This window comes from Haplochromis burtoni, unplaced genomic scaffold (genome assembly GCF_018398535.1).
Source record: "Haplochromis burtoni strain Fernald_Lab_line unplaced genomic scaffold, NCSU_Asbu1 Contig_493, whole genome shotgun sequence".
In the NCBI taxonomy this organism is placed as follows: Eukaryota; Metazoa; Chordata; class Actinopteri; order Cichliformes; family Cichlidae; genus Haplochromis; species Haplochromis burtoni.
The window spans coordinates 297788-310891 of NW_024582854.1; the positions used below are offsets into that span (position 1 = coordinate 297788).

The following is a 13104-nucleotide window of genomic DNA, read 5'->3' on the forward strand; positions in this document are numbered from 1 at the left end:
TGGTTCGAACTTTGCCGCGAGATATGACAGCGATATAAACCCCTCAGACTTCATTCAAAATGTGGGTGTTTGATGGAGAGTTGCGGTTAGTGAGAGTTTGGAGACAGTTTGGAGACAGTTTGGAGTTTGAGAGTGAGGAGAGAAAGTCAGGAGAGAATGGAGCCAGCTAAGAAGAGGAGGATGTCCTCCCAACCAATTAGATGAAAAGCTTCAGTGCTTCATGAGGCTTCATCTGCCCATCACTACCCTGCGGTTTACCTCGATTCTATACACACATAAACAACTAAAATAACACCATGCCATATGACAACCTTTACTATCGTTAAGGTATTTTTTATAGTATAAATATCATTTAAGATGCCAAACAGTACGCTTAAATAACCCCAAAACCAAATAAGACCGCGCAGATGCCGTTCCGAGCCGCTAGAGGCGCTGTCTCCTGATCTCAACACTGGCTTACTGTACGTTTTTAATGACGTAGCGAAAAATAAGGCAAATCTCTGAGAAGGATCAGCGGCTGGATGTGCTTGGCTTTTAAACAAAGAAGGAATGGGTAAATTAAACTGTGAAAGTATGCCACGCTTTGTACAGGCCATTTTGTTGTTGTTTTCCTGTGTGTTTGGACTCTCCCTTGGCACGGAACTGAGCTTTGTGACCTGCGGATCAGTCATTAAACTGTTGAATTTAAAGCACAACGTGAGACTACACTCGCACGACGTACGCTACGGGTCCGGTAAGTTTGCTGTCAAAACTAATCGTTTCATTCATAAACACTCGTGTTTTTCAGCTAACAATAACTACAGTTATTTTCCTTCGTAACTAAGTTTGCATTGTTGGATAAAAATACAATTCTGACTTTTTAATTTTCATCCATTAACTGTGTCAGTGTGAGTTTGTCATAATGTTCAACTTAACTCCATCATGTTTGCAGTTAAATGTGACACGTTTTAGGAGGTCAGCTCAGTTTCTAAGGTTTGCTGGTGAGACAAATAAAAACGTTTATGTGCACAACCACAGTTAGAACACAGTTACGACTGTTTCTGTTTCTTTGTGGTCTTTTATTGACAGACAGAAGAAGCGAAGGTGAAATCACATCTCCAACACAAAATGCAGCCCCTCTAAGTCAGCAGCATAAACTGTGTTTACACTGGTTCTTTCCATCTGTACTAGCTGACAGAGCAAGAACCCAGGGTGGTGTTAAATATGTGCAAGTACTAGTCAGCGATAGAGGTTTAGAGGTATCAGTTATAACAACCCCATAAACTCTGAGTACAGATGCAAATGACACCTGTACACAGTAAAATACTATCATGATATGTTTCCAAGAAGATGGATGGTATCATGATACAACAATAATCAATAAGCTGGTGCCCTTGCAATGAGAATCAGCGCCTCTGAGTCTGAGGCCTTGATCCTCAGCTGGAAAAGGTTGGAAGGCACACTCCTGGTCAGGAAGTGGAGATGTTCAAGTATCTTGGGGTCTTGTTTATGAGTGATGGGGGGAGATTGCTGGAGATTGGCGCCCATGGTACCAGTCCATTGTAATGAAGTGAGAGCTGAGTGTAAAAGCGAACTTCTTGATTTACCAGTGAATCTTCACCCCTACCCTCACCAGCAGCCATGAGCTCTGGGTAGGGGTCGTCACAGCAGATCATCTGCCACCATGTCACTCTTTTTTCCTCTGTAAGAAACTCTGCATGTCCTCAGCCTTGTCTCTCTAACTTTGTCTCTAAACTGCATGACCTCACGTCTCCCTCTAATATATAAATTTCTAATCCTGTCCATTCTGGTCACTCCCAACAAAAATCAAAGCATCTTCTACTCTGCCACCTCTAGCTCAGCACCCTGTGTTTTTGTCAGTGTTACTGTCTTCAAACCATACATCACGCCAGGTCTCACTGCCATCTTGTAAACCTTTCCTTCTCACACTTGCCGCGATCCTTCTGTCACAAATCACCCCTGATATTCGTGACGTTTCATTCCTTTTGTCTCCAGTGAATACCTCCACCTCTACTGTTTCCTATTAGAGTACCTGCATGTTTTAATCCTAATATCAGCATTTGGCACTGGTGTATGCAATAATGCATCACAAAAGGAAATAACAAGAAATGTTACTGTATACTCAGAAAACTCTAGGTATAACATTGTTTCACCGCACTGACTTGTAGTTGCACACCAGCATATGGAATTGTTGTTTGCCAAAAACTGACCAATAAAGCAAACCTAACCTTCATCACATACACAAAGTTCATAAGTTATGCAGAGGACTGGTTTTAAATAACAATCTTCTATTCTAGATGAAATTTTATTTTTTTATTTGAACTGTCTCTAATATCTTTAACAATCCTCTGCTGACTGTGTCTCTGAGGCAGGTAGTGGACAGCAGTCTGTAACAGGGGTTTCTGCAGTAGAAGACAGCAACAGCTATTGGAGTGTTCGCGGGACCAGTGATGCCTTGTGCCACAGAGGTACCCCAGTTAAGTGTGGGCAGACGATTCGCCTCACTCATGTCAACACAGGACGTAACCTGCATAGCCACTACTTCGCCTCCCCGCTGTCATCTAACCAGGTGGGTGGTGCGAGAAGTACAAGGGAAAAGCTGAGAGCTTTGGGGCTATGTGTGGGATTTACCAGGTTTCTCTTTGCAAAAATTGGGGAAGGATGTCAGTGTGTAGAAGATGGACTTTATTTTTTTTTCTTCTTAATCAAAAAAGCTGATAATAAATTTAGGAATTAGGAAGATTAGGAAAAACACTGAAGCGATAAACAGCTGTAACATTTATTAATGTGTAGTCTTGTGTAAACACACACACACAGACACACAAAAACAGGGTGCTTGCCTTTCACTTTTATTCAAAACTAAACCAACATTTTTGCAGTGAACCTGAGTTGACAGCAGCTTTTATACTTAACAAACTCTCTGGGAAAACAGCCTCGGGTCAGCGTAAAACTCCCAAATCCTGAGAAAGTGTGAGAACCCTGTCTGACCAAAGTGTCAGAGGGTTGGAAGATGCGTGCCTTAGGAAAACAGAAATTTTAGTTTATATTTCTTTACATTTAATATCTGAGATATTAAAATATAATAAAAAGAAGTGCAATTACAACTGTACATCATATTTTTTCTACATGATAAAGAAATGCTGAAATTGTAATAATTGGGTGTAACAATATATAACCTCCGCACACTGTCCAGCTTATCATCATTTTTTATTGACTTACAACATTTCAGTCTGTGTGACCTTTGTCATGTACAAAAAAAAAACAGTTTCCTGGCTAGACATCTCACACTGCATACTATCAATCAGGTAATGAATGAGTCCACTCGAAACTTCAACACAATCTTCAAAAAGCCAAATAACATTTAACATCACTACCTGATCCGAAAACTGGACCATCCATGTCTCCTATTCTGAAATTGTCACTTAAATTCATAAATTACCTCAATTATAAAACCAGTTTACAACAAATATTCATACTTTGGACAAATCAGTGATGTATATTTTTAAAAAAATACCAACATCCCAATATTAATATATCACATCTCAAAACAAATCTAATTTTTAAAAAAAATTATGAAGAAACTACATTGAGTACAAGTTCTGCAAATTCTTTTCTCTTCAATAATAAATCCCCAGGGGGTGCTGGCAATGCTCAATGCCACAAAATTGTAAAAAGATGCTATATCATGTTACATATTATTAAAATGGGCTGCTATCGCATAATACTTATGAAAGTGACAAATCGCATTTGCCACTTTCATAAATTTGTAATCACACTTATAGTCTGAAAATATTTACCGGTAAATGGATGAAAAAAACTATGTGGTTTTACTAGTATGGCACTGGGAACAGTTTCCACACCTATAATTTCCATTTGTATGGGGACTCAGAAGGATCTGGCATGGCTGATCGTATCACGTGTTTTTGGCCAATAAATATCTGGGTGTGTTAGATCATTTTGAGTGATCGAAAAATTAGTGCAAAAGCTTGCTTTGTGAGTTACAAGACTGATTCATCCAGATCGATTCTGATTGAAAGATTAGTTTATCCGGTCAATAGCCAATAATAAACATTCCTATAATAATTTTTAAGCTTTTAGTACAACTGTATATCAATGTGAAATTAGCACAATAGTAAATAATTTCATGTACATAGACAACTATGACTGCATAATATACACTTTATATTGTCAGGAGCTCTCATCCACTCACGAAGCCCAGTAATTTGGTATGAGCGGTACTAGCACACCATTCAGTGGACTGGGATGTATTTCACCGAACCTTTGGTGATGAGATAAGACACCAGATAAAAAAAAAAATGGTATACATGGCGTTGTGATCTATTAACTGATAAATATTAAAATCTGTGAAGGTTGTTTAACACAGTCAACAGCTATATTTACGCAGCTGGAAAACTGCAAAGGACAGAATAAGGATTTTTGAAAATTCTAAAAATTAAAAAAAAAAAAGGAAACCATCACTTTCTTTCTCAGGCCCAGAGACTGTTTGGTGACCCCTGGCAACCACAACCAGCAATGCCTCGTGCCATCGGGGTACCCCGTTTAAGTCTGGGCAGATTTGCCTCAGTCATGTCAAAAGATGAGTGATTTGCACATCTGGATTTTTCATATATAAAATCCAAACATGTAAATTAGATTCAGACAGTATCCCACACTGCACAAGTCCCAGGGGCAGCCCCATTCACACAGGGGCAGCCCCATTCACACAGGCCTAGAAACCACTTGGAAACCCCTGACAACCACAAGTTGCTAGGAAAAAAGCTGTATTCCCCGACGCTAACCACAAACGAATAATTTTTTTTTATTTCAGTTGGTCTAGTGTTTGCTGGAGGTTGCAAGGATTTTGGTTTGCCAGGGTACTCCCCGACTGACTTCTAGGTCTGTGTGACCGAGGCTTTAGATGCAGTAAAGAGCAGGACATTGGTCAGATATGGACAGGCGATTGCATCTACAACAGATTTGTTCTCACTCCAGTAAATACCCCTGAAAAAACAGACCGAAGCTGGTTAAGCTTCTGAATAGGATGTGATGTGCACATTCAAGCATCCATGCATGTATCTTCTAAACCATTTATCAGAGTCAGCGTGTGATTAAGACTTAGCTCAAATGTTATAGGGGGAGAGGGAGAATACACCCAAGAAAGATCACCAGTTCATCACAGGTAATAGCAGCTAATAAAAGAAGAAAAAGAAAAAAGTTACAAATTCTATTAAAATGTCAGTGGTAAAAAAGTTCAAAGTTAATCGTTGAATGTTATTTAAGTTTTAATGATTTAAGTTTGCATGACTTTATCTCACATCACTGAGGTATCCACCACCTTTGGAGTTTCACTGTCCTCAGCTATTATCAGAACGTACTTTGAGTTGTTCCTTTACTTCCCAGTGGGTTGCCATGTTTGATTTGGCACAGAGTTTATGCCACATGCCCTTCCTCACACAAACCTCCCATTTATCTGATCTTGGGACAGGCACTAGCAGCACGCTAGCTCGTGACCACCTGAGGCTAGGTTTCTGCCAGTCTCCAAACAAATGGTCTTTCACATGTCAGGCAAATGTGTTGTCCACTGCATCACATGTAAGATGATTAAAGGGCATTCAAGCAGTCTTGGCATATTCTTTTGATAAATATTAAGCAAATAACCCCCTTTGTTTTCATTTGGATTTGGAGGGAAATGAGCCTATTGGGTCAAAGGGGTGGGGTCATATAGGGTGGATGTATCCTGCAGGTTAAGGAATTTTACAGAATTGTGATTTTAATAATTTTGTTTGGTTTAGGTGACAGGTGGCACCTTCAGAGTTTACAGGATGCATAATGATCTAATGCTGGCTGTCAATTTTGAAGACAGTTCTATGGGCTCAGTCTAATATTACATAGATTAGGGGGCTGCCAGGTAAAAGATTGTTGTCTAATCTGACTGATCTAGATATTTTCATTCCCACACACAGCTCAGTAATGTCTAGTAAAGTTTAGTCTGCCGTGCATGCATAAAAACATCAGGAGGTTATTTTGTTTAAAAATGTCTGGAACATTGTAGGGTTTCAAAGAGCTTCCACAAAAGAAAGCACCTCATCTTCTTCTTTATTCTGTTTTCACTAGTCCTCTGATCTCTCTCTCATTTTTCACAGGAGGTGAGCGCATTTGGCGAAAACGGAGAAGGAGACCACCTCGATGAGTGGACGGTTCAGTGCGGGGGATCCGTATGGAAGCGGGAGGAGGCCATCCGCTTCCGTCACAGGGCCACTGATGCACTGCTGTCTGTGACGGGGGAGCAGTATGGACGACCGATCCACGGTCAGACAGAAGTTCATGCTATGTCAAGCCCCAGCCAGCACAGTCTGTGGAAAGCCATGGAGGGTATCTTCATGAAGCCCAGTGAGAGCCCAGGAGGCAGTCGAGACTACAGTCACCCACACACAGAGTTCTAAACTTCACTTTTCTTTCTCTGCTTCTGTCTTTTTCTATTTTCCTCTCTACCTATTTCTGTCTCTAATTATATCTGTTCCAGCAGTCCCTTTCCTTCACCAGAACATACTTTGGAAACAATGCAAGAAACTCATAGATCCAGCAGCTAAGCAGCTACACTCAGACTTAATCTGTGAATGGCACTATAATTTGACTTAAAAGGTACAAGAAGACATTGAGTATTAAACGTACTGTTTTATTGTATGCCAACACTAATGTTTTTTTTTCTTTTGCATTTTGTAACAAGTATGTCAAACAAGAAGTTGTCCTGTTAGCTTTAATTTATTGTTAAACTATAACACAGAAGACACTGCAGGTTTTCCACATAAAAAAAATAAATAAACGTCGTCCTGTGTTTAGTTGATCTAAAAAGACACTGTTACAGTTGTGCCTTTATGCTAAAAACATTGTAATTGTTTACATAGTGGAGTCTTTATTGTATTTTATGGTATCTTATACCATGTTTTACACAAGTGACAGCGAAGCAGTATTAATACAGAAAATGATTCCCCCCCTTTAAGTCAGTGTTGCATATGATTTACCCCACACTGATAACGCATAAGAAAATAAACAGTTTTTTCTGTGGATATTTGTTAATGTTAACGGGGACCTATACTCCATATTTTTCGGGATTTAAAGTTCAATATAATCTTTATCTTTATTTATTCTGTCCTCTTCCTTGGTGCAGACCCTCACTTCTCAGACAGTATCTCCCTTACCCCTCCCTTCGAGCCAGCTTTCTTCTGATTGGCTACCTCTTACAAACAGTAGGTCTGCACAACAAGTGGGCAGGGATCTGTGCTTATTGTCTGGACTGTATGTCTGTATAAACATGTAAAGGAAAAAATCTGTTAAATAGACTGTAATTTTGACCACATTTAATATGAGCAGAACCCACCATCATATGTGAATGACAGAAAGTTTGGAGAAAATAGGTCCCCTTTAATGCACTGAATGCTGTTTATTATCTTTGTTTGCTCAGAAGTGTAGAGGGAAAGTAGTGTTTGACATTCATGCTGCCTGTGCATTTATATGTGCTCCAGAGGTTCAAAAGAAAAATGAATCTGCAGTGAATACCTCATATTAAAGAGTTTTTTTTAATGCAAATCATTGTCAGTGACTTCTTTGTTCCATTTCTTACATTATACCTTAAAGCAAACTGGAATTAACTTATGAAGTCCAACCCGTTAATTTCACCCACAATGATAACAGAGTGAAGGATTTGCAGCTAAGCTGGGCTGTTAATATCTATCTGGACCATTACACTAAGCATAATGCCTTGTTTGTCCACCTAATGGCATCTTTGGTTCATTATTTGGCGGTTAATGGAGTTCGGGTGCATCTGCTATGAGGCTGTTCTCACTAGAGTTTGACCTATGCTCCCTAATTATCATGATTTAGTGTTGGCGTTGATGCCAGCATTGCTCCACTGGAATCCTCCGTCTGACACGAGCTGACAAACGTGTTAGTTCCCCTCTAGACATTACAGACTGCATCACGCCAAATTGAGTTTTAAGAAGCAGTTTGTCTGTAACACCCACTAAGATTAATGGCCTCAGAGCATTTGTATGAAGGTGATGTCATACTGGGCTTTCACTCTGGGATGTTGCTGTATGTGGGGAATGAGAGGAGCTCAGAGCCAACCATGCTGTCATTCTATTTTTAAGCCTGATATTTAGAAATGACACTGCAATGATGATAGCAAGTGACAAAGCAACAACCTGAGCTTTAAATTATAAACACTAAGTGAAAGCACTGCTGCTTACAAACTTACTTTGAGCCAAAAATTATATGTACAAAAAAAGTACACTCACTTTCAGTTCTAAGGTTTTATGTGTCTGAACATAATAAAAATACACACAAACATCTTGAACATTTAACGTGCACGCTGAAGCCTGTGAAGGCTGAAATATAGCTCCTCTGTTTTATTTCTCTGAGTGTTGCACGGTGTGACCTTGGAGGGAATCTGCTTGGACTTCCACTTTCACTTCTTGGAAAATTGGCAGTTGTCTTGAATGTTTTCCAATTGTTTTCCACTTCAGTAATCTTTCTCACTGTCGTATGATGGACTTCAAATTGTTTGGAATTGCCCTTATAGGTAACCCTTCCCAGATTGACAGGCAGAAACAATTGCTTCTTCAAGATCACTGCCAACACCTTTCCTTCTTGGCATTGTGTTCACAAACACAGGAATCTTCCTGACTGGCCCCAAACTTCTGCTTTTACAGAAGTTCTCACACTTGAACTGATGTTAAGTTTGACCGTTCTGTGCTGCTTTAATTCTTGTAAGTTGTTTCAAACTCTCTTGCACATCTTTCAAAATAAACCACAGTTACTATAGTTTTTCTATCAAAACAAAATTTTATTGCATAAACATATATGGATATAACTTTTTTTTTAAATTTTTTTTTTAGATTAAACAGATTAAACTCGTTATTTGCATTTTTAAATATCCATTCAGTTGGTAACTATTGCTGTTTTCTTTCTCCTTTTCTAAGCAGCATGCCAAGGTTGTTTTACATATCTGTGTTAGGATTTGTCTTTACACAATCTACAACTGGTAAAAACATGTTTTGGTAAAAACAAATCTTAAAAGCAACTTTCAAAAACATGAAAATCATGAATTGATCCTGTCCTGATACAGATGTACAGTATAACAATGTAAACATCAAAAGTGTCGATAAAAGGTCTTGTTTCCCTTACATAGCCATGCAAGGATGTCTGAATGGCACAATTATCGGAGAATTGTTAAGATAAAGCGCTCTATGCTGGTTTCAAAAGGGTTGTGATGCTAATCGACAAAGGCGAAGAGATGGCCCATTGGTCAAATGTCAATATCAAAGACGAACCGACTTACAGGAATAAGTGTAGCATACATTATACAGCAGTTTATACAAGGACAATGAGGCAGTGAGAACATTCCAGTAAAACCTAATGTGAAGAAAACACACTATATATTGAATTCAATATAAAGTTTAACCATCCACAGTGAGGCCTACAGACTCTACCCTAGGAGACGTGAAACAGAGATGTTGGTGACGTGACCTTGTATTTGCATATTTATGAAAATGCCCTCTTCCGCACTCTGATTTGATTAATAGCTGGTAGAAACTAGAAAAATGGCTATTACTGTATAAATTGGAAAGTCAAATACAGTATGTGACAGTAGTACATACATACCTACATTTAGACCAAGGCTGTGCCACCACAAAGAAAGATTATTGGATTCCCTGTCTTTCAAAGACATGAAAACCTAAACAAGAACATGCATACTGATTTACAGTATTATACATTTTTGCTGTAATCATACAAAGCTTTCTTAAATTTTTTATTTATTTTTAAAGAGAGCCCTCTCCCCTCTTACCTTCTTTATATTTTGTCTAAGCTGGACTTGTGGTTGCACATTAGTTTGACTGAAACATCCAGTTTTGTTTTTCTCCGCCCTGCCAAAGTGCTAGAAGACAAGTGAAATTGCTCCAAGTTCTAAGTGGGAACAAACAAGTCTACAATAATATCCCAGGGGAGCACAGTGCAGTCCGCTTACACTGCTGTTATGGCGTGTTGCAATCGGGAATAATAAACACTAGCATATATAAAGCTACATCTACATAGGGCTGGGCTATTTGGTTAAGATAACTGTAAACAATATTTGCTGTAATTTTCACTAATTCCTTAAATTTGTTTATGAAAACGTAACATTTTGCTCAGTCCCCACAATACTGTTCTAATCTCAGCACATAAATAATGATGTTTATTTATTCCCCAGCCCCAAACCAACACCACCGAGTACAGCTTCATCCTCAGATTTAATATATTGTGTCACTGAGATGTTCAACCTTGGCTGTCTCCATTACGCAAGAAGAGGAGCATGATTCTAATCTCCTACAAGGTCTTTCTTGGACTTTTTCATCCCAGTAAGCCTTGTAAAAAATAAAAAATAAAAATCTCTATTAAATCTGAACCATAGAACACAGCATTGACCCCAGAAACTACAACAGGTATCACCTTCAGTCTTTCATCCAACCTTGATCAACTGTTGCAACAATCCAGTTTGGCAAAGAAATGTTCGTTAAAAAAAGTGACCAATACAGACCAAAGTGCCCTTGTGACACTGACACAAAAAACATATCAAAGCTCAGATTTATTGGCGGTGTTCTTCCCCCCTGTAGACATAGTAAACATGGCTGTTCAGGCGTTTACCTGCAGTATTTATTTTCACCACTAGACGGCAACCTTGTCCAAGAAAACAACTGTATTAGACAGCATGTCACAACTCTATCCCTGATATAGCTCACTAGTTTCTATCTTTCATACATTCTGCTGTTGAGAGGAATAATACATTACATAAGCTAAGTAGTATTATATATACAGTGAAATCCATGGGGAACAAGTAGGGGTAATGTTTGGTATGGCAGTGTGTATTGTGGCATGCTTTTGTTTGGTTTATGTTTACCACAGCTGGGCAGTATTACAGTGACATGCTGAGATGAAACATTTTCTCCCAGTACATTCCTAAACATATTTTTCAGTCCTCACCCCATTTGATTAGATTTTTTTTAAAACCTTTCCAAGCTTACTCGTGGACACCACTGTTTTTCACATCTCACACAAATCTTCCTTGACCAATCAATCAATCAATGAATCAATCAATGAATCAATCAATACTACTAGTGGGATAGCAATGACTGTTGAGTGGGTTGTCACTGAGTACTGAGTTGTGCTTCTTGTAGATTCACATAGAACGTATGTGACCCAAGACTGGTGGACTAATGTAAATGTTTCACAAAGTCTTTTGTATATATATATATATATATATATATATATATATATATATATATATGTGTGTGTGTGTGTGTGTGTGTGTGTGTGTGTGTGTGTGTGTGTGCATTTCAATACTGTGCCCACCATTCACTCATTTCACATTCAGTGCAACTTCTGAAGTTGTCCATAATAACCATTATTTGCTTTCTGTAATTAGGAATGGCTCAAAGCACCTGATACACATTTTCGGTAATTAGAAAATCAAGTTTAAAGGGTGGTCTTGTTCTTGAAAACAACAAAATAATACCCTCCCCCCTTAATTTCAGTGTTTTATATAAAAACAGAATTCTTTTGCAGTTCAGGTTCCTTACGATCAGTAAATCCAGTGACTCTATGTGGTGACATCGTCAATACAACTCCTTTCATTTTACTTATTTTACTCATTGTCTGCCTTTGTAAGTTCAGTTCAAATAAAACTTAAAAAAACAAAAAAACAAAACTCAACTGATTGTTTAGAGAAGTGCTTGGGTTGTGGTCCAGCTTTGGCTGCAAAGACAAGATGTGAGGTCATGGCTGTTCTGTCCACTCCCCATGCTCACAGTGCAATTGGTTACTCCATGCCGTTCCGCAGCATCTGATTGGCTGCGATAAGCATGACACTGATGATGAAAGCCATAGCAAAGGCGCAGATCAGGCTTTTCCTGACACACGTTTGCCTATTCTTCTTCTTGGGATGAACTGAGAGAAGTGAAAAAAGAAGAGAAATGAAGAGATTGTTATAAATTGTCTTTTTTTTTGTACATCTTATTTTTTGTCATGGTAAATTCAGTTGCTACTGCATTCAGTTTGAAAACAAAGAAATAGAAACTGGACGTTCAAATGAATAGTCTTTGTGACTTCCTGTTTTAGTTTGAAGTCACTCACTTTCATGCACTGTGGTTTGTTTTACTTTCTCCCCGTGTTTTTCCCACCAATTTTGTGCACCACCTGTTACTAATCTAATCCATCTCCCCAGTGTACATATTCCTAGCTCTCCAGTAATAAGCTCCCAGATTGTCTCGTTCCGCTCAGTCGTCAAGCTATCAAACAATTTACTTCCTTCTGTGTGGTATTCTCCTCATTTCTTTGATTTACTACATGGGTTGTCTGTCTGTTCCTCTTTTTTTCTCCCATTACATCTTCTGCATTCTTTGCTATGCCAAGTGGCCATCTGTATATGACCTCAACTTGGCAAAATATTTGAGGTTTGGATTTTATCCTGGCCCTGGTTGCCTCTATTTGGGTCTTTCTGTCATGTAAGGTGTTTGCTTGACATTTCGGGAAAAGAGCTCCCTTGCAGGGAGTTAAACCAGAAGATCAATATCACTTTTATGTTAGGAATTAGGTGTGGAGTCAGAGCTAAGAGGCAGTCAGCTTAACTCACCCTAAAAGTCAGGTGAAAATAAAGTCTGCGGAACAATAAAGGTAATGGGCATTTTCTCTCCAAGTGTCTAATGGTCTTGATGAAAAATTCAGATTTTACCATTTTAACCTGTTCCTCAGGAGACATGTTGGTTCTTTGACTCAAACAAATGCAGGTGCAGTAGCAGCTAACATTTCTGGTTGCCATGTTTTGCAGTTTATCTCGGTGACCCAGATCGTCGAGTTGAAGCGTCTCCAGTGTAAAGACAATCAATTCATCAGAGGCAAAAACTGGTTACAATGCACGCAAAGCTGCAGCAAAAACAAAGACAAGAGGCGCAAGGTGGAACTTTTGTTCTGCTTGGGGTGTTTGGGATGACAGGCCCCTGCTTTCCTCCTTAAAGACATTATCTTTGGAGACTGAGAGAAAAAGATGAGCAGAGACAGATGTGTCCTCCAACA

At 38.9% G+C, this 13104-nt stretch overlaps 2 protein-coding genes across 3 annotated transcripts in view; one reads left to right on the forward strand and one right to left on the reverse strand.

Annotated features, from left to right (window-relative positions):
• The window catches only part of sdf2 (stromal cell-derived factor 2), an 8969-nt gene extending 1382 nt beyond the window's left edge, over window positions 1–7587 (forward strand). Inside the window, exons 1-3 of one of the 2 annotated variants that reach the window (XM_005946783.3) lie at window positions 461–733; window positions 2373–2569; window positions 6144–7587. In XM_005946783.3, the coding sequence (XP_005946845.1) occupies window positions 550–733; window positions 2373–2569; window positions 6144–6443 (681 nt within the window). In that variant the 5' untranslated portion in view covers window positions 461–549 and the 3' untranslated portion in view covers window positions 6444–7587. Of the gene's footprint in view, window positions 1–460; window positions 734–2372; window positions 2570–6143 lie in introns of those variants that run through there. The other variant, XM_005946784.2, reaches the window with a different exon arrangement.
• A 3752-nt stretch (window positions 7588–11339) lies between these two features.
• Window positions 11340–13104, reverse strand: part of caln2 (calneuron 2) — a 35116-nt gene continuing 33351 nt past the window's right edge. Inside the window, exon 6 of the mRNA XM_005946785.3 lies at window positions 11340–11979. Coding sequence (XP_005946847.1) covers window positions 11852–11979 — 128 coding nt within the window. The 3' untranslated portion in view covers window positions 11340–11851. The remainder of the gene's footprint in view (window positions 11980–13104) is intronic.